We start from the raw sequence: 22,760 nt of genomic DNA, 5'->3' as shown, positions 1-22,760 counted from the left end.
GAAGAATCCAGTGGTAAGGACTAGGTAAGCGACGTGCGTGAGAAAGTTTTTGCGATAGGATCCGAGCGGCTGTTTTTCGGCTAAAAAATACTCGTCACAAGCTCATTACTTTGCGGATGAGTATTGATATTACAATTATAATAAAATAAGCTTCATTACGTATAAACATAAAAAAGGTGTGTGTTTCGGGACCCCTGACAGATGTGAAACATAAAAGAACATGTTATTAAACTTGGTAGTATTTGATTGTCTACGGTGAAAATAGTAGTTATCGTCGGACAAGTGCCATCGTCTTCAGGGCCATTTTGCGGCCCGAGGGACCTGTGAACATAAAACAGCCTCGGAGAAATGATGGCAGATCCTATTTTGTCTACCAAGCGCACACTAGCTTCTTAAAAACGCTTGAGGTAGGAAAAGTATTTATTTTTTTTACCCTAAATAATCTTGATTTTATATATTATATTAAAAAGACAGTTTATTTATGAATATGTATTTTTATCAGTGAATATCAGAGATTAGGAAAAAGCAAATCATGTTAACATTTTTTTTTCATCAACGTACATACACCGAGAACTAGTAAGAACAATAATAAACGGCGAAAAGTATATGTATATAAGAGTATATTTACTACTACCTACCTACACATAGGTTCATACTTTAGTTTAACAAACGCTTGTGGTGTATTGCATTCTCTGTCTTTTTTCAGATACCTGTTAACTGAGTGCAGTTTCACACGTGCGCGAATTCCGTTGGCTCTTTACTAAAGACAGGTTAAGATGAAGTTTGAATTAACACAATTGAAAGACGCCGGAAAAACTTAGCATTATAGTCAATTATTGATATTTTAAAATAATCCTGTTCACAAAGAAATAGTTTTTTTTAAATAAAGAAAAATGTTACTAACTCATATATTAGTTTATTATATTTTACAATCAACAAAATATAAAAAGAAGCAATGAAAAAGGCCTACCTGTGAGAGTACAATAGAGATAGATTTTTGTTTATTTCACGCCAAGGACCAGAGCTCATATGGCGAGAGAGAGAGAGAGAGAGAGAGAGAGAGAGAAAGAAAGAGCACGGCGAGTGCGACAGCAAACGATCATTGGCTCTCTCTGTTTCACTTACTCTTACAGGGGGACTGCCAAAATGCCTTTTTCATTTTTTTCTCATTATTTTGCGCTGTTCAAAACAAAGTTAAAAAAGCTTATTATTAGAAAGGTTTTTGCTGTACGAGCTGGTATTTTTAATTTTTCTGAATATCAAACTAACAAAGGTTATAAACAAAACGATCTTTAAAACCCAATCTTACACAATTTTTTCATGATTAGACCGCTTAAAAATAATTATAACTATTTCTCTTGAAAGCGGTGGACTGAATGATATACAATATAAATAACACCGAATTATTGATGAAATTTTCTAATTCAGAAGTTTCTCGGTTGGTACCCATACATGATAAGAACAGTAATCTGATTAGCGTGCTGCGTATCACAATGAGTAAGGTCCCTAACTACCAATCCGAAGGATGTGGGTTTGATTCTGAGAGTTAGTGAAATTAAAAAATTTTATTTACATACATATATTATTTACAATATATATAGACACATGGGTATGCTACACACACACACACACACACACACACACACATACGTCATGTATAAATGTAATGGAAAACCATATATATACATCATTTATACATTATATTTCATACTCTTCTATATAGCTATTATACATACGTTTATTACACTTTACAAACGAGAGAGGGGCAGCAGTCAGAGCGCGTGGAAAAAGAGACAGAGAGCCGAGCCAAGCCAAGCCGACCCGAGTTATACCGGAGATCAAGCCATTGGCACGGTCGCTTCATCGCGTCGGTCGAACCCCCAACCGCTCCAATAGATGTTTCACATCAAAAAGAAAAGTTTGTTTTTCCTTTAACCTTTGGGTTCAAATTTTTTCCATTTGATTAATTAAATTTTGTACATTGAGTTTTTTATCTGTCCATGCTTGTTCACTAAAATTTAGTCCTCGAATCGATTTTAGAGCGTCATAGAAGGCTTTAGTATCTTTTGAAGGTTCATGTAATACAGTTAAGTTTCAGTTTACTTCTGCATGATAGGTATTTTGTAATTGAGTGAGGATCTCTTATTTACTAGTAAAGGTGAATTTGTGTGTTTTTCCGTACACCCATCATTCGTTCGTAAAAGACCAATACCTTTTATTCTTTCTTGTCAATCCATTTTGTTAGAGGAGATAATGCCTAATTGTTCTTCATAAGATGTCAAGAATAACTATAAATTATCAGCTGGTAAGTACATCCATTGACTTTCTGTTTTAGGTGTTGATACAATAACTAAGTATTCAAATATTTTTGTTCCAGATCGTAATGGCTTAAGAGTTTCGCATTCGTTCATAGAATAGGGTTCTATTAAGAGTTCCATAGCAGAGCATATATAATCAAGTACCGTTTTATCACATTGGTTAAATGTAACTTCGTTTAATCGTGAATACGAATTATGGTCTGCTGCTACTGCTTAGTAAGAGTACGATGGTTTTATACAAGCGCATGCATTTTGTCAAGGTTGAGGTATCATGACTGGATGTTGTCCTTAAACATTATAAGGGGTTTAATTTACGATTAGCCCTTGTAATAATACCATGGTTCTATTCTCTTGATACACAATATCTGATTCAACTGAAGTGCTTCTTTTGCTATCATAAAGATTCTCTATTAGTGCTAAAAAATCTTTATTCCCTGCTAGGTTTTTCACATCCTGGGCTACGGCTCTAAATATATATTTGGAGAAAATAGCTTGAAATGTGCTTGACCTCATTGTAAATTATGCAAGATGTCAATCAGATCTTTATGGGAACGAATAATGTGATCTATGGTAGCCTCACTTTTTTCATGGTAAGCTAATAAATGTATCAGATATCTGTTAAGAGAAAAATCTTGTCCTGAAGTCAATATATCATCAACTTGTTTTAGAATATGCTCAAGGCGCTTCGTAGTGTTATATAGTTCTTTGAGTGCAGCTAAAAAATGGCTATTTTGTTCATACAATTTGATATATTTCTTTTGATCAGAATGGAAATTGTTGATTTTAAAGTTTATGACATGGATATCGTCTTCTGTAACTAAGCCAAAAAGTCTTTCAGTAATGTTTCCAATAATTTTAAATGGTGTCAGTTTTTTTGTTCGTATGGTGGGTGGTTAAATGATGTTATCTGCTGCATAGGTTCCCACAGTATTTATTATAATCAAAAGTATTGCTTTGAGATTTGTCAATTGCTTTATCTTTAAATTCAAGGGGTCCATTTTTATGTAGTGAGTGCAATCACGATAACCATTTTTAGGTTACCGTCTTTTATCTTTAGGTATCTTTAAGGGCAAAATTGCTACACTTCAAATAACTAGTTCATAGAGCGTAAAATTTGTTGCTGCATGTACACTCGTGTTATACGTGGAAGCTGAAAATTTGGCTGAATTGTCCCAGTTATCATATTTGTTGTAATCCATTTGTTTGAGAATGATATGCTGATGTAGTTAAATGATTAGTCTTCAGGGTTCTCATAAGTTGATCAAATAAGTTACAAATAAAAGTAGCATGTCTGTCTGATAGAATTGCTCCAGGCGCACCGTAAACTAATATTAGATTTTGTACAAGTGCATCGGCAAGCGTGCTTGATCTTAGATCTGGTACGGGATCTAATGTGATGTACTTAGTCAAATTACACTGTATGGTAAGCCAATGGTAATTACCATGTAGTGTTATTCTCAATTTTCCAATGGTATTAATGAAAACTTTGTTAAAAGCTTTAATAGGCGTATCTAAAAGCACTTAGGGTTCTCTTGTTTTAATTCGCTCAGTTGTTTTTATCAATATTTGCTGCATTTACGAACATAATTAAGTATATCATTTCTCATTTCAGGCCAATAAAATCGTTCTCTTATTTTCCGATAAGTTTGGTTTATTACCTCAAGTCTTCTAATTTGTATAGGTGTCTTATCAAAAGTTGTTAAAAACATTTTTACTATCAATCCAGGTTTTAATTTGCCTGTAAGACCTCCCCTTCTTGAAATTCGGAAAGTTTTACGACTTCATCTTAACAATATTTTCCTCAGTGATTTAAAAGCTTTTATAAAACGTTATAAAGTTACTAAATCGGTAGATATTTCATTAACAATAATTGACAGTATATAATGTCCTCTATAAGGTGTTATTATTATTTGGCCACGATTGGGTTTCTTTGATTTCGAATAATTAAAGTCTAGTGCACGTGTCGATCTCAACAAACTTGAGAGAAATGTGACTGATTGACAATCTTTGCTGATAAAATAAACTATACTGCCTCTTTGTATGTCAGATAATATCTGGTAGTAGTTACATTGTTCATTAGCTTAGCTCTATGAACGTTCGTATAATGTCAGTACAACAGCTACTATCACTAAGACTTACATACACTTTTTCGTACTGTTGTTTGTATCGATTGATTGGTTGAAAAGGGTACAAGTCTGATAGTAGCTTGAAATCAGATGCAATACTTCGATTTATGGATTCATTTGCATTGCACTTTGTTTGTCTGTGGTTTTAATTTAAGTTTCAAGTCCAGTGATTTAGACCGTCTTTTTTTGACAATTATAAAAGTACTCGTGTGCGTTGGTGTACTAGAACTCAAGGGTGTATTTTCTTGAATACGAGAGGAAATTAATAATTTTCCACTTGTCACATATTTTCTTAAGAGTTCATCTTCATTAAATAGGTGTTTAAAGTCCGTTGTAAGTAATGACAAATCTGCAACTTTTTCATGTAATACAGAGTAATCAAAATTATTTGTATCGTAGGTGTCCATTTTGATTAGTATTTCCTGAATTTCAAGATCTGGCTAATCTCCATTAGAAAATCTGGTAAGTAATAAAAATTCGTAGCAGCTTTTTCGGGTTCATCATCGTTGTTAGACTTGTCTAAATATTCATGAATACTTTAGGAACATTTTTTTGTTAACTTTTGTATTTTTTAATAAGTAACCTTATCAATTTTACTTGTCGTAGTTTTGGGTTAGTCTTCAAAAATGTCGTCTTTTGATCCTTCACTAAGTGAAATGGGTGTAATGGAAATTTCAGTATTTATCACGTCTAAGTCTGGGTCAGTATCTATATTAGAAACTACTTCCGTTTCAGTCAATTCTTGTCGTAATCTACTTTGTCTAGAATCATATTGTGGTGGTTGTGAATCTTCTCTTGGCAATTTTTCAGCATTACTCGATCATTTTCGGAAAAGATACCTGTCCTTGACGATGAGACAAGGTTAACTATGTCTATGCCTTGTAACTGTGGCTTTTCCTTATTTTTGAAACAAGTAGATTTTATTCCGGTGGTTTTTGTATTCATATCGCTAGTGAGTGATGTCAAGGCTAATAATATTGAAAAATTAACTTTTAAGGAGCTAAAATATTTTAATGTATTTCAAGTGATATTCCTTATTGTACTCGATCGAGATGTAGATGATGTGTGTGTGTTCAAGATCAACATTTGTATTCAGACCGAGATATTTGAAGGGTTCACACTAGAACTTTTTCGAGTCATTAAAGGTCGATCGCATGCACACACGAGCTTGCGTACCAGCCAATAGTAGCGCTCCAAGTATACATACGTAGCGATGTATTAGCAGCTCGCGGTCCAAGCGCCAGTCCGCACCCAACATTTGCTCTAGCATGTCATTGTACTACGGGCCATAAATTGTTGTAACGCATATTCGCGTGCTAGTTCAACGTTTTTTTTTTTTTTTTTTTTTTTTTTTTTTTTTTTTTTTTTTTTTTTTTTTTTTTTTTTTAATACCTCTTTATACCTTGTTCATTCAAGGTAACACGTACTTGTTTTTTTTCTTCACTTCCTGTCCGTCTCTTCATAGTTATCCAGCTGCAGCGTTAACACATTTTGCTGCCCCTTGTTTATCAAATAAAAATACAGTCTACAATTTTAAACTCCAACTTTGATTTCAAAACAAAGTCCTTCGAGCTGGATAACTTGGAAAGGAAGCAGCGAGGCGGAAGGCCGCCGAGCAACGTGTTTCTTATCGGCCATTTTGGTTTCGTTGCAAGTGGGTGCGGACGCTGTCGACGCGTCGGCAGGTAGTCGGTCTCTCTCTATCCTTTCGTGAACACAATCACACCGCTGCTGCTGTTGCTGCTGCAGATCTCTGTTGCGGGCAATCTTGTGCTCGCCCCGTTGCTGTTGCTTCGGGACCCTGTGAGCGGGCCGCCTTGTGCTCGCGTCGGCTGCTGCTGTTGCTTTGGGACTTCTGGAGTGGGCCGCCTTATGCTTGCCACCACTGCTGCTGTTGCTGCAACGGACCTCTGGAGCGGGCCGCGTTGTGCTCGCGACCGCTACTGCTGTTGCTGCTGCAGATCTCTGTTGCAGGCCATCTTGTGCTCACCCTGTTGCTGTTGCTCCGGGACGCCTTGTGCTCACAGTCGCTGCTGCTGTTGCTTCTGCGGATCTCTGTTGCGGGCCATCTTGTGCTCGCCCCGTTGTTGTTGCTCCGGGACCCTGTAAGCGGGCCGCCTTGAGCTCGCCACCGCTACTGCTGTTGCTGTTGCGTACCTCTGGAGTGAGCCACCTCGTGCTCACCGCCACTGTTGCTGTTGCTGCTGCGGACCTCTGGAGCGGGCCACCCTGTGCTCACCGCCACTGCTTCTGTTGCTGCTGCGGATCTTTGTTGCGGGCCATCCTGCTCGCCTCTGCTGACACCGCTGTTGCTGTCAGCTTATCTGCTCACCTCTGTTGAAGGCCGCGTTGCAGCTGGCAGTCCACTTGTCAAGTTGTTGCTAGTTCTGTGAAGCCTGACTGTCATCATCAACCAGATGAATTAAGGAGAGGTTTCTACGTTTCGTTTGCCACAAGGTCATTCTTTAATTTCAAAATTTTTCATGAATCTGCATGCAATGATTTCAGAAATCTTGCATGAATTGAGTCCTAGCTATCCAGAGGTTAAGGTAGAAGTGATTGAGCCGATAAAATCGGCAAACATGGTAAATAATGCTAGGAAAGGGTTCGTTGATTGTCTAGCCAAGCATTTTCAAAATGGACTTGTCTACTTCGAGTTATAACTCATTGCCTTAGATTCATTTATCAATGCCTTGTAAAGTGTTATACTAAGCGATCGCAATCCTTTAGTTCCTAGTTTGAGATTTATAGACATTAACGCGTTTTCAAATCCATTCTCTAATACTCTCACCTCTTAAGAGTTAGAAATGACCACTCTCTTTTTCGTTTATACACATCAGCAGGCACATTTCTCATCCGGCTTAGTTGTGATGAAACAGAATTTGAATAAACCTCTTTCCAGGCAAGAGCCTTTGCCTTCCTGCAGTCGATTAAGAAAGTTGGCCCCTCGGTTAGATAACGACCTTTTGAGAGTAGGTGGTCGGTTAAGTAATTCCTTGTTAGAACAAGATTCCAAGCACCCCTTAATTGTGTTTGGACGAGATTACATTACAATCATGACTATCAAATATCATCATGAACTCGTTCTTTACGGGGGTGTTCAAATGACATTAGCCGCCTTGCGCCGTAAATTTTGGATTTTGAATGGACGTCAAGTAGTTAAGGCTGAGTTGACACATTGTTTTAAGTGTCGACGTTTTGCAGCCCGTCCTCAATTTCAACTTATGTCTGAGCTCTCTGGTTGTCGTGTCAAACCTTCACCAGCCTTTCAAAGGACTGGCATCGATTACACTGGACCGTTCCCAGTGACATTATCCAAATGTCGAGGAAAAGGTACACTCAAGGGTTACATTGCAGTTTTTATTTGCATGGCAACTAGGGCCGTTCACTTGGAGATTGTGGAGGATTATACTTTTTACTCCTTCATTGCTGCGTTCCATCGGTTTGTTTCGCGACGTGGTCGCTGTACCGACTTGTACAGCGATCAGGGTACTAACTTCGTTGGGGCCGATTTAGAGATTAAAAGATTAAAGCGTTCGTTAGGTTATTCTGATTCGTTGAATAATGGATTGGCTTATTTCGGAACATAATGGCAAATCAACCCTCCATCAGCTCCTCATTTCGAAGGCTTCTGGGAAGCGGCCGTTAAGTCAACAAAACACCATTTGAAAAGAGTTATAGCGGTAAGCATTATCTTGATAAGGTCTACCTTATTGTTTTGAACTGGATGAAAAAAAATGTAATAATTTGAAGCAATATGCAAAAAATTTTGACTATTTAAAAATTAAAAAGTAAAAAATTCAAAGCGCTGAAAAAAAGTAATCAAAGTTGAAGTTATCACGTTTAATCATACAATTTTTTCATCACGCTCTTAGCCCCTCTTCTACGAGAACCAGTACTGAAACATTATGTCATATTACAATACTTAAGCATTGTAAGTATTTGTAAAGAAACTTTTAGTCATATCGTTGGTACTGGCGTTATTGTATAGTAAACAGTTACGGAGTAGCACAACAACTTTTCCTCGAGCCTTCTGCGATTCCGTCTCGAGTTTCTGCTTCCATATTCACTAACCCGTGTGTCTTGGCACTAACCTACCTTTTGTTCTCGTCAGCAGATGCAGAAGAAGAGCTCACGTAATGTCTTCTGTAGAGTTGGATCCTGATCGGAGAAACAGCTGGTAGAGATTTGCCTGGACTAGACGTTCTTGTTGTTGCATGCTCTGTCGGTCCCACTTTAAAACACCGCACTGCTAGGCTCTTGTTTCGTGATTTTGGATCAGCGGCTGAGCTATTTTGGGTGTCGCGAAGTATCTGAACAGGCCAGTCAGAACGGATTGATGTCCAACGGTTTAGTTGGTTGATTTGCATCATTCGAGAGTGCACTCTGCACCGGCGCGTCCCTTATAATTATGTATGCACATACACATATTACGTGCTATAACTATAACTACACAGAGTCCCCTTCATCCTCTGTCTGTTTCTTTCTACCATCACGTTCCTTTCTCTTCTCCTCTCCCTCTCTTGTCTTATAGATATACGATAAAGCCTATTCTGTAAGTTGGTATAAGCGTGCTTACAGATCTCAGCATTACGTCTGTTTCTTCTCTACAACGTTCGACATGCTACGACTTACCTTAACACTGTAAATAAATACGCAACGCGAAAGAATTTTAAAAACTACTTTTAAAATTGCTTAAATTTGTCACGAGTAGGTATAATGGATATTGGGAAACACCTACGGGCACCTCAAAATCTACGAAAATATTTTGTTTATACTCCTTACCCAATTCCCGCATCACTTCCAAAATTCCCGTATGTTTCCCGTATTTTTCCTGGGTTACTAAAATTCCCGTGTATTTCCCGGATTTCCCGTATCGGTCGACACCCTGCACTTTATGTATAATATACCTTAAAAAAAAAACTACAAGCATTTTTTTAATAAAAAAAAGGAATTTATGATTTTGCTTTGTTGAAATTATACATAGTGATGACTCGTCGCATGTATCAAGCACTTGCGTAAAAATTGGCAACAAACCAACATATTTTTTTTTAACACAAAAAACTAAAGTTCAAAAATTGTGCAGATAAAAAAAAAAAAAAAAAAAAATTATCAGTAAGATTCAAAAACTGGCATGTTTGGCTGGAGCGAAAGATTTAGCTCGTGCAGCTATCGTCGATCGCACTTCTACTGTACAAGGTGTCATATTTAAGTTGTGAGAAGTGGGCGGGGCTTAGGTTAAAGGTCTGGGTAGGGGGTCTCTCCCGCTCCAGCTTGCTCTATGGAGAGAGGGTAATTGCGCTCTGCGTATGCGGCAAACTTCCGAAAATCTGGGAGCCTTGTTCTCATTTTTTTCGTGGTATTCAAATACAGAAATGACAACTGGGTCATTTCACAAACACTGCGATATTTCCACGCTCTCATTGAGTTTCTTTTAATTGGATGTTTAGAATTTTTTCAGATGTTTTTTTTAAGTTATGTAAGGTCCAAACTAGTTGGAAACTTTTAGGCCCAGCTCTACGATTATTCATTAAAATGGTCATTTTACTGCAATCTTTATTAATTTTAAAGGAGCATTACGGTAATGATAAATGCTATTACCGAAACAGTACTTTATTGCGATTCTAAAGACACAAGATGGAACTTTTCAACAAAATTTTGTTTGTCATATCTGCACTCTACACCCTTCGTACACTATAGTCATATAATCAATAGATTCAAAATCACTCCGAGATTAGGGGCGTTTCGGTAATGACCGCTAATTTTACCGGGAAAAACGCTCTGTATTCGCACCATAACTACAAACAGCCACATTAAAATTTGGGGCTGCAAAAAAATTTTCTAATGTTCTCGCACACTCCGCAATAAAAAACAAATAATTCCAAGTGTCTGAAAATGAGCCACTTGACTAAACTTAACCATTTGTGTGCGATTCAAAAGTATCAAAAGTAGGCTTTACAAATAAAACGTCCCGTACTTGATAACAAATTATTTTTTTCGGTTCTAAACTATCATATAAGGTGGTCAACACCTTAAACTTTTAGATAGTACATTGTAAAAAAATTTTTAAATTAACATTTAGGCACCAGAAGCCGGAAAAAATGAAATTTTTAAATACTTTGCGTTACGGTAATAATATTTTAGCCTATTTTTTCAACTTTACGGCCAGGCAAAAAAAATTTTTGACTAGATCTTAAAAATGCATTGAAGAAAAGTTGGTTCACGCCGTTTAAAAAAATTTTTAACTCAAATAATTCGATCCGTCGATTTTAAACATAGGCTTCATGGAATATTGCATTTTTTTTAAATGACACAACTGTAGAGCCACCCTTATTTGACTTACAAGCAATTAACTCTTCGTGACTTTAAAAAAAAAGTATTGCGGTATTAAGTAGTTTTGCTTTATTATGTACTTAGGAACTATTGATATTTAAGAACTCTCTTCTAACCTCTTCTAATTTCCTTTATTAATTCTACTCAACATAAGACTAGATTTTAAGGACTTACACAACCTAAATAAAGTATTCTTATCTAAGTTACACAATAATTTAAATTAAAAATGGCAGAACATAAAAGAGACATGGAGAAAAAAAAATGGATAGATCTGTACAATCACAACATGGCATTGAATTTACACACAACTTTAATTTTGATAAAATAAAAATCTTAGACACGGAACAAAATTATAAAAAGCGCCTGTTTTCCGAAATGTTAAATATACATTATTTCAATAATAATATTAATAAACAAGAAGATACAGAAAAATTAGAAAATTGTTACAAGTCTCTCGATAAGTCAATTAAGAAAGGAGGCTAACTCGATGCACATGATTTGAGGGCCCCTTTCATTTATGGTATTAGGAAAACATGATATGTTTACGTACGTTTCATAAGGAACTGCTTGCGATTCTTATTTGATTGTATTGTGTGCGTATATTGTGTCATTTGTATATGTGCAGGGTATAAAAGCAACAAAACCTGGAACTCTGACTACATTACGATTTTACATCCCCTTCGTAAGAGTCAGAGGTATATTATACTTTTTACCTAATTTGCGTTTATTGTATTTATCGAAATTTGTATTGTAAAGAATTTTTATTACTCATCGATTTTTGTACTTGATGAGAGCCGGGACATTGTCCAAGCGGCCGAAACGTCGTTTTGTTTTTTAATAAATACAAGACAGTACCACCATTGGACGTTATTTTAAGAATGTAAAGTGTTGTCCTATTTTAAGTGTATGTGTTACAAAGTCAAGCAAAAGGTTTACCTGAAAGATTCTTGATAACAGTATGCTTCGAAGTAGAAATAAATTTGTTAAGGATTCATTCTCGTTATTTTCTATCCATGTTAATCTATTGTTAGTTTTGTCCTTATTTGTTGCAAAATAAATTTTTAGTGAAAAAGTTAATATTATACAATTTCTTTTCTAAACTAATTTGATTCTTAATTAAAAACAACGTCCAATGGTGGTACTGTCAAATTTTGAATTTATTAAAAAACAAAACGACGTCCTCATATGCGTGCCTACTAAATATATCTACTATACCAAAAACATTTTTAATAGCTATTGTCCTGAATTACAATTCACTGTTGAGACATGTAACAATAACAACAGCATCAGTTTCTTAGATTTGGAGATTATTATTCAAAAAAATAACACAGTACTAACTAATTGGTACCAAAAACCCACACACTCAGGCCGATACTTGAATTTTCTTTCCCACCATCCAATACAACATAAAATAGGTATCATTTACACACTTGTAGACTTTTCTATTAAATTAGCAGACACACAATTTCATAATTATAATTTAAAATTGATTAATAAATTTTTATTAGCTAACAACTATCCTCAAAGATTTATTGACAAATTTGTGAATAAAAGATTAAATACCTTGAAAAACATGAATATGATTGACAATAACAACAGAAATAAAAATAATTATAAATTAATCTTATCATTACCGTATATTCCCCACTTGCATAGTCATATTAAATATTATTGTAAGAAGCTTCACATTGGTCTTATATACAGTTTAAACAATAAATTAAAATCGATCTTTTCACTTGGAAAAGATGTAACTGAGCCACTCGATAAAAAAAATGTTGTTTACCACATACCATGTGCGAATTGCAACTGCTGTTATGTTGGTCAAACATCGAGAGCTGTAATGTTAAGAATGACAGAACACAAAAGAGACATCGAGAAAAAAAAGAATACATCAATACTATCACAACATAGCATTAAATTCACACATAATTTTAATTTTGATAATATTAAAATTTTAGACATAGAACAAAATTACAAAAAGCGCCTTTTTTCCGAAATGCTAAATATACATTACTTTAATAATAATATTAACAGACAACAAGATACAGAAAAATTGAAAGATTGTTATAGGTCTCTCGTTATGTCAATTAAGAAAGGTGACTAACTTTATATACATGATTCGAGGACCCCTTTCGTTTATAGTATTAAGAAAACATGAACTGTTTATGTGCGTCTCAAGGAACTGCTTGAGATTCTTATTCGATTGTATTACGTGCGTGTACTATGTCATTTGTGTATGTGCAGGGTATAAAAGCAACTTAGCTTGAAACTCTGACTACATTACGATTTTACATCCCTTTCGTAAGAGTCAGAGGTATGTTATACATGTAACTTAATTTGCGTTTATTATATTTTACTTAAATTTGTATTGCAAAGAATTTTATTACTCATAGATTTTTGTACCTGATGAGGGCCGGGACGTTGTCCAAACGGCCGAAACGTCGTTTTGTTTTTTAATAAATTCAAAATTTGACAGTACCACCATTGGACGTTGTTTTTAATTATTTACCAACTGTCATTGGACGTTTTATTTGAATAATTTGATTCTTATTTATATAATAAAATTATTGTAATTGTCCATGGGTATAGATAATAAATCTGTCAATGAAATTTTGGGATACTGACATGGATAAATAACAAGTCAACCGCTTAATTTTTAAGTCTAACTTGTTTAAAAATATAAGTATATCGTCAGTTTATAATTTAAGAGCCTTTGTTACGTTCAAGCAAAAAATGCTTGACGAAGGCGGGGATCTTAATATCGATTGTTTGGGAATTACTAAGGATAAATAAACTGTTGAGTGGTAGTAGTTTAAAGTAGCGTTTATTTAATAGCGTATGTATTTTCAATAGCGGTTAGCGGAGCTCAGAGCGCAATTGATGTTGGCTCTTTGCTTGTTGAGACGTATCTGATTTATTACAATAATAGCGGAGAGAATAACTTAAGTTAACTATACAAATATACACTGTAGTCGTTATATGAGTCAGAGTAGAAAAAGAGATAAGATAAGAAAATATAAGTTCTGAAATTAAAGTATGTATAAATGTAAAGTGAAAGTTATAAAATTGATAAGTGTTACTTTTAGATGATAAAGCAAAGATAAAGCTATTACAATTCCAGGAAATATAACTATTGCATTTAACGTATTGTGCTAAAGAAAATGAGAAAATGAAGAGAGAAAATTAAAAGTTCACGATTGGCGTGAACAGCCTTTTTAATAAAATTATAATATATTTTTCAAGTGAAGAATTGATTTTTGTCTATGATATCTACACTATTGACGTATTTTAAAAGTTAACTTAGTGTTTTGAAAATATATCAAAGTAACGCAGCGTAACATAAAGAAACTTTGTAATTTTGACATTTTCTACTGTTGAACAATGCTAAATAGTTTCAAAAACGATGTGGGATTATTATACCCCAAAATGGCGGCGTTGACTTGTAATAATTGTCCGAAATATGTTTGTATCTAGATTATCAAAAATCTTTGAATAATTTTCTGACACATGTATAATTATATTTAAGGATTTAATTTGTAAGTTGAAGTTGGGATACTGATTGCAAATTGTGGGGAGTGCTTGAGGCACCTGCTTAAGCAGAGCTGTATGTATACTTAATTATTATGTTTTTAAGTTTTTGTTTCATTAAGATAACGAGATGTAGTATTGTCAAAGTATCATTTATAATGTACAGGTTAATATATGTTAAAGAGGCCTTCTTGAATGGCGAAACATCGACAATTTTCATTGAAATGAAGAAACACACTCCACATATGGTTTTTTAATTGTTTTACTTATGGGATGTGTACACAAAGTAAGAGAAGGAAGTTAGAAGTACCTAAAAAATAAGATATTAAGTCGAGTAAATGGAGAAATTCTAAGCATCACAGCGTGGATAACACAACGTATAAGTGTGTTGATAAACCAGATAATAATGTTAACATAAACTTACCCGTTAAAATTTTAAATAATACTCATCAATTACCACTTTATTAACTATGATTTAAAACTTAAGCATATTAGACAGTTTGTGTAATGGTACGGTTTTAAATAAATATCATTATGATTGTTTGATAAATAATTATTTAATAAACAAGTGATACAACCACATAAATTAAGTAAGTCAATCAATATTGATTGTTAAATATTTCATGATAATACATTTCATTTGACATTTTCTGACGCGTATAAGTTAAAAGGTTAAATATGAGGCACGCGGAGTCTTCAATCTAGATAAATAATATTCATGGTTCGATAGGGCTCTGAAACGTAATTCATAAAAATAAACCAACCTAATAGAGGGATACATTTACAGATTCTATTATTCTATAACTGAGTACAGTTAATATTTATATATGTATTATTATGCCATAGAAATACATATAAAAAAAATCAAAATATATATAGTTTGACGATAAAGTTAACAAAAGAAATATGAGCACAATTTGAGCATTAACACTCTTAAAAGATTGAAATAAAATCAATATAAATTAGTTTATGAGAATAGCATTTAATGGCTATTCATTATTTACATGTTATAAGCCAATTTGTCTGCCTTCTGGGAAGTGCAGAAAAATATACGGAAATAAGTATATACTTAAATATCTAGGGGTATGTGGATGGCAGTAGGGATCAAGGAAAACCATGTAAAGGTCTGAAGGCTGTAAAGGTTTAGCCAAAAAATGTTAGTCGAAAGTCAAAATAACAGAAAAAATGCCAGAATTTCCCTTACTTTATAAGGGTGTTCCGGGAGATAGAGTTTTTGGTGAACTGTGGGTGGTTGTGTGCAATGGCCCACACAGCAAGTATTATACAAGAAGATAAGTCTATGAGTAAACAACTATAACGTATGATATAACATAATAGAATGATAAACATAACATTTCCATGATGCTAAAATGAAAATGCTTAAATAAAATAATTTGTGTGCACATGCCTACAGTTGTAAAAATACAGTTATTTTATATATTAATTAATCTATTTAGTAAAATATAGAAATTACCCGGCAACAATTATATGTTTCCCAAATTTTTTTGCAGCTTGAATTTCATTTCTTAAATGATCTTCTGCTGGATTTTTTACTGTACATGAATTTAAAATCCACAAATCTGCGATGTACTTATTATCTGTTAAAGTATAACCATACGACGATAACTGGCCAGCCATATATTCACTATCAGATGTATTGTGCGTACATCCCCAAGTTTTTATGAAAATTGTTTGAGTACCTGGAATAATACTTGAATAAATTTGTAAGTCTGGACTGACAATTTCTTGTACTTTTTTTTTGTTGATTATTGACGTGATGTTTCTCTTTGATTTATGTTTCTTCTCAAATTTTACATCTTCTGATGTGATTAAATCTTCGATATCTTTAACAGTATCAAAACCTTCGGAATCCATCACTGAAAATATTTTTAAGTGTTTTAGTGTTATCTTACAATAATCGTTTTGTAATCGTTTGTGTACATTCTCTTATTAGTAAGTTGTTAAGATGTACCATCATATTTAAGTAAAAAACGTGGGCAAAACTTGGTACATGGTTCTTAAAGACTCTGTATTAAATAATATGTTTGTACGTACAAAATTTAAACATCACATAGAACACCTAACATCTTTTAATAAAAAAATTTTTTTATGAACCATCAAAGATAGCGATTTTCAAAAGAAATTTTTCAACATCTCAAGTTATTTTTAAACTAGTTTTGTTATAATCGAAACTTTGAACACATTCATGAAACTCACCCCAATTCTTTTACACGTTTTATTACTCAACTCAATCAAAACCAATAAAAAAAGAAAAAAATAAGTATTATTTTTTAATATTAATAACTACCTATTTATTTATGTGTCCTTATATTTTTATGTATTCTTATGAAACCGTTAATCATTTGTTTTTTTGCCCTACTGAGTTCTGGCTAAAAAGTATAGCGTTATCAAGATCACTGAATCATTATTTTATCAAAAAGTTGATTTTAAATAGTATACACACATTCATATCAATATTTTCAATGCACTATAATTTTTTAAATTTTTTAATATGTTTTGCTACTGCCCCATCACTTCCTATTTTTTACGTCTTAATATTTCTTTTATTCTTTAATATACTTATACAAATCATTATTTTGACTGTTTTGTCATTATATTTTTATAACACGCACCTTTCATTTAAAACGTGTTCAATTTTTTGACTTTTAGATTAATTATACATAGATACAGCCTGAGTTATAAGGTTTAAGATTACTTTTTTATACGATTCTAAGCTTTTTTTCTAATAATATTATTTTCCTTTGGGAAACTTGTAAGAATTAGTTATTTATTGTTTTGTTCAAGATTCAAATTTTGTGGTTTTCAAGAACTAAGCTGTCATATCATGAGTCATTAAGCATTTTTTTCCACATAAAAAAGTATTCTAAAAGCGCATTTTTTCGAAATTTTTCAACTCAATCTCAGAAAGATGTGTACGTAACTGTTCACTATTAAAATAAAAAACGTCATATGGCTTGTTATTAGGAATCATAGTAAACGTTTTAATTTTCTGCCGTCCCCAATACTTCAATGAATCGTACTGTTTACATGAATCTGATATTATAGATACATAATAAAAAAAAAGGTATAGGAAAGTTCTGCCTCATGGTGGTTTAGTAAGTTTGTAGAGTTACTAATAAAAATTAGCCACCTACTGATACAATTTCTATTATTTCTTACCAAACTATAATTTAAATCTAAACAAAGTGACCACTTAACTTTTTAATCCCTCTTTTAATTTTTATTAGGGTATAAAACAATCTGAAAATGGTACTAAGTAGGTAAAAATTAACAGAAAATCTTTTGGTACTATCTAAATTTATGTAAGATCAACAGTTTAAAAGATAGAAAATGAATATCAATAAAAACAAATTTTTGGTTTGAATAAGTAGCGTATTCGGATTCTCTGGTACTTTAAATATGTTAATCCTCTAATTAGAGTAAGTTACATGCAGATACTACATCAGATGATATCTCTGACTAGCTCGTCTAATATCCTACGTCAAAGTTTTCCACGTGGAGATTTTCGATTACGTGTTCTTTTATGAGAAGCACCGTCAGAAAGCTGTATTTTTCGCAGATTTTGAGCAGTGCCCAGCTGATATCAATTATAGGTTCAACTTTCGGCTAAACGTCAAAGTTTACTGAACAGGAATCGATCGATGGACTTTTTATTTGCGAGAATCTCTATCAAATACGATTGCCAACAATACCTAGCTGATATCTCCCATAAGATTCATTTGAGGCCTTATGTCAAAGTTCCCCACACGAGGAACGTAAGCAGTTAATTAACACATACATTAAGAACCAAATACCTAGAGGTGCTTATGTCTCACGTGAGATGGTACAAATCAGAAGCGCCAATTACTAAATCATAAGTCGTGATTGTGTTTTTTTTTTTGAGAGTATTAAGGTACAAAACGAAAGCCGCAACTACCAAAGGATCTAGAGCGCTTTTCATCTTTGCAAGTAGGTTGAAAAGAAATACGCTAACTGTTGTGTAGTTCATTCTTTTAAAAAATACGAATTTCGGTGTTCGATAAAAGTTGTAAGATTCGTGCGCGCGAATTAACAAAAGAGTGTATGAAGAAAAGACAATCGGAATATATGAAAAAATCTCCGATTTTTTGCGCGTACAACTTTACTTCTTACGAAACTCTCTCTCTCTCTCTGATCGCACGTCGCTTTAACCCTCGTTGTTAACCCTAAAAAAAGAAAATTGTGATCGACTACAAGCTTGCATCAATCGTGAGCAAACATCGTCTCCCAGCGAGACATTAACGATATTTCGTGGCAACGAAAAAAGCGGTCCTGCCTGGCCAGCAGACTCAAAAAAGCCGAGCTCCTTGCTCGCATCTTTTTTCACGTTAAATAAATCTAAGCGACAGATTCATCGTGACCATAGTTCCTGGCAAGGTCCAATTATTATTTTAAACACCACATACTTACACATATATTAACCTGCTTAAGCATATTTTGTTATTCTCACCCATGATTTACTAATGTATTTACAACCCTTTGACATAATAAATCAGGTTTTTTGCCGACAGGCTTTTTCCTGCAATAAGCTTCTTTCATTTTATACTTATCTTGTTTTAAATACTCAAAAATCACCCCTTAATTAAATTTAGAGAGCGACTCTTGACCCCTGGGGTCTTACTCTCTACATGGCATTTCATTTTTAATTTCCTTGCAAGTAAGTATGAAACGATAGCGCGAACCACACAAAGATCCGGGGCCTTTTTGTCACTCACGAGCAGTGAATTCGGAAATACGCTTATGCTTAAGCGCATCGAGGCACTCTTTTTCCTTGAAAGCAAGTTGAAAAAAAAAAACTATGGGTCACATGATTACAAAAAAAAACGTTATTTTAAACGTTTTGAAATAAAGCAAGAAATTTTGGTACTTCGTCTGAGATTTTAATCCAGGACCTCTGCGGGTCAATCAGATGCCTGGTTAACTATATACAGTCCAACGCGCCACCGCGCTACTTTATTCTCGCTGCATAAATAACAATATATATACCAACTGCCCCTTCACAAATGTATAGTTGACAGAGATTAGATTAGATAAGATTAGATTATATTTATTGGGCCATGGGGTAAAACTCTAACTGGCCAGTATCAAAGATGACATTCACTAGTTTTTATAATAGCAGTGGTAATTACAAGGCATTCATTTTTACATGTAAAATTTGATTCAAGGTTTAGATAAAGTAGCATTTTAGTGTGATGCTCTCTTCAACGGTGACAACATTAATAATTGAATGATATCATACCGCAGGTGAGCTGTTAAAATTGGTGTACCGATACATTTACAATAGTGCAATTTAAATAAGTAGTTGCGGAAGAACTAATAGTCTCTAATCAAGGAGGCTAATAAATAATTAATTTGATATATATTATCATCTTTTTTCTTACCAGTAATCTATAAGCAGCCAAGGAGTATTATCATGACAAAAACTGAAAAATATGAAAGAATTTATAATATACAATAAAATAAAATATGGATGTGATGGGGTAGTCAGTCAAAGAGTCGTTACACGATTTTCTCATTCAACCGTGTCACGGCGTATTAGCTTTTTAAGGATAGTGTTTTTATATTTAGAAAGACCATCGCTCACAAAATCAGAACGAGGCAAACCATTTACAAGATAAGCTGCAGAAATAACAAAGGATCCTGACCGAGCCTGAGTGCGATGATTGTCAATGTAAAAAACCTCATTTTGACGTCTAGAAGAGTGACGCAAATCAACTTCCAACCGAGGAGTAAAGCACTGAGAAAGGGTCTCGGGATTTTGATGAGTTATCAAATTATGTACAAACAATACTAGCATATACTCGAGCCTACGCTTGGGTGTGAGCCAACCAAGCTTTAGGAGGTGAGGCAAAATATGGGCATCAAATGGAATATTTCCAACGACGAACCTTACGCTTGCATTAAGCTTTAATTCACGTGTTTCATCTAGACTATGAGAGACTGCAGCAGCATAGTCAAAGTAAGGCAGTATCATAAATTCTACCAGATGCTTGCGTAAGTCAAGTGTCAGGGAATGACGATGCTGTCATAGGGCGTGTAATGAGCGATATACTTGTGAGGAAATAGTCAACATGAGCAGACCAGGATAAATCGTTACTCAACCATACTCCCAAGTTCTTAATTTTCGACTCATACTCAATGCTTCGCCCTAGTACTCTGATTTTATCAAGTGCATCCAGGTTCAACCATGACACAAATGGATGGCTGCTCATGATAATTGCTTTGATTTTGCCACGATGAATATGTAAACCATTCTCGTAAGCCCACTGTTTTATGGCAAAAATATCTTCATTAGTCAGCCTAATCCCTTCCATAACGCGCATACATGGTACCGTTAAAAGATTTAAAAATCATCTGCGAAAAGAATGTGCTTACAGTAACTCAGGCATTTAGGCAAATCATTTATAAATATAGAGAAGAGTTTGGGCCCCAGAATACTACCTTGCGGCACACCAAAAGGCACATTTGCCTAGTTAGACATTGGATGTGCATCTTTTTTTGATTTCTGTCAATTAAATAGGAGTAGAAAAATTTAAGAGTCATGTTATCACAGCTAAGTTTACGAAGCTTAATCAAAAGCTTTGGATGACTCACCAGATCAAAAGCCTTTGTGAAGTCGAATACAACAACGATCGTACAGCTTCCATTCTTAACTCTATATCTAATTTCTCCAGTAAGATTTAAAAGGGCTGTTTGCGTATTATGTCCTTGTCTCAAGGCAGATTGGTACGGATCAAGAAAGTTGATTTTGTCAACAAAAACTAATAGTTGTGCGTCAATACACCGCTCACATACTTTAGAGAGCTCTGATGACTGAGCAAAATGGCGAGTATCGGACGGGGATGTTGGGGCTTTGGATTTACTAAAAGGCGTAATAACAACTGATTTCCATGAATTTGGATATTTAGAGAGAGAGAGAGAGAGAGGGAGAGAGAGAGAGAAAGAAAAAGAGAAAGAGAGTGCTCACGCCACTGCATGCATGTATTATACGCTATACTACACTACTCGATGTGGAGAGAGCATAAGATGGTGGAGGGACGAACAGCAACGAAGGAGGCAAGAACAAGTGTGACACTTTCTCTTATTAAATGACCCAATTAACCAAATGACCCGGGACAGTTACTCTCTACTTGAGTAGGTACAAATCGAAAGCGCTAATCACCGCGTTACCATGGTGGGCTTCATTTCCTCCTGAAAAATTTTATTTCTCGCAATTTATTTTATTTTATTTTATTTCATTTTTTTTGGCAATTAGAAACACTTAAACTAATATCTGAAATGGTTAACTCTAAAGTGAATTGGCGAGGGCTTTGATCAGAAAAGCACGCTAAAAAAATAATTAAGCTACGAAGACATTTAGCTCAATAAGGTCGATCGATTGATACTTGGACTTATAATTCAGAAAACAGAAGACAACTTGTACCACTGGCATACGATAAGTCTATCACCCAGGTTAGAGGCGTCGGGTTGTTAGCCTTGAATAGTTTTAATTCTGCTGCCACACAACATTACGACGATTTAACGGATATTTCATTGGACTGTTAGAATCCAAATATTATGGCCATATCAAAAAGTGCTATCACCACAGTTTCTGTTATGCGGCCCAAAGATCCGTAGGCTAACACTAAGTGGTTGGCTCCTATGAGGCATATACTGCTTTTTGTACCATGGACGCTATACGTCCAATGGACGTGAAAAAGCTTTCAATGTTGGAAAATTCTTTTCATGAAACATAGCATCCTCTTATATTTTAGTGTTGTTTCGTCAACTATATCTCTTTCATTGTGCGTGATGTTAGAGAGCATCAGACAACCGCCAATAAAATAAAATACACGCAAAATCTGAGCTCTGTCAGCAATAAGAAAGGAAAAACCATGAGATGGTAGTTGACGATTACCAAAAAATAAAAACAGATTGTCATGCAATGCGTCAAAAAAAATAACAAGGGTGTTTCCAATACATGGAATGATAATGCAACTCATTGATTGAAAAATATCATATATTCTTATACTCCTTTATGCATGTAATGATTATAACCAATTCGATTTAATTATGTATACGTAAGGTATGTATATCATACACATCGTACGAAGAATATATTTTTGTTATGCGTGCGCATTTTTTTGTATTTTAATTTTTTTTTGTCATATTTCAGTGGATATTACGTCGAACAAGGTGTGGAAGCAGAAAAAGATGCCAGCTATACTTATAATGGAACGGATGCAAAAAACTGTAAGTGACACTTCAAAAATCATGATATCTGATACTGATAAAATTTTAGATGAAGGAGAGTTATCTGACGAAGATGGTCTTGAAAATTTGGAAAATATTCCAGCAAAGCGCGTTACTCAATCACGGTCAATGCCTCGTAAATGTTCAGAGCATTGCACCAGTCATGTCACTCATAGCCAATAAT

At 34.3% G+C, this 22,760-nt stretch overlaps 1 protein-coding gene across 4 annotated transcripts in view; it reads right to left on the bottom strand.

Moving 5' to 3' along the window:
• LOC106636440 (threonylcarbamoyladenosine tRNA methylthiotransferase) overlaps nucleotides 1-22,760 on the bottom strand; it is a 135,302-nt gene that overhangs the window by 74,060 nt on the left and 38,482 nt on the right. For all 4 annotated transcript variants that reach the window (XM_089589244.1, XM_089589247.1, XM_089589246.1 and 1 more), the window contains exon 2: nucleotides 15,780-16,182. In XM_089589244.1, coding sequence (XP_089445370.1) covers nucleotides 15,780-16,182 — 403 coding nt within the window. The remainder of the gene's footprint in view (nucleotides 1-15,779; nucleotides 16,183-22,760) is intronic.

This window comes from Copidosoma floridanum, unplaced genomic scaffold, assembly GCF_036245765.1.
Source record: "Copidosoma floridanum isolate Cflo_tuat_1 unplaced genomic scaffold, Cflo_Japanese_pri ptg000008l, whole genome shotgun sequence".
In the NCBI taxonomy this organism is placed as follows: domain Eukaryota; kingdom Metazoa; phylum Arthropoda; class Insecta; order Hymenoptera; family Encyrtidae; genus Copidosoma; species Copidosoma floridanum.
This window is presented reverse-complemented; position numbering and strand designations above follow the sequence as displayed.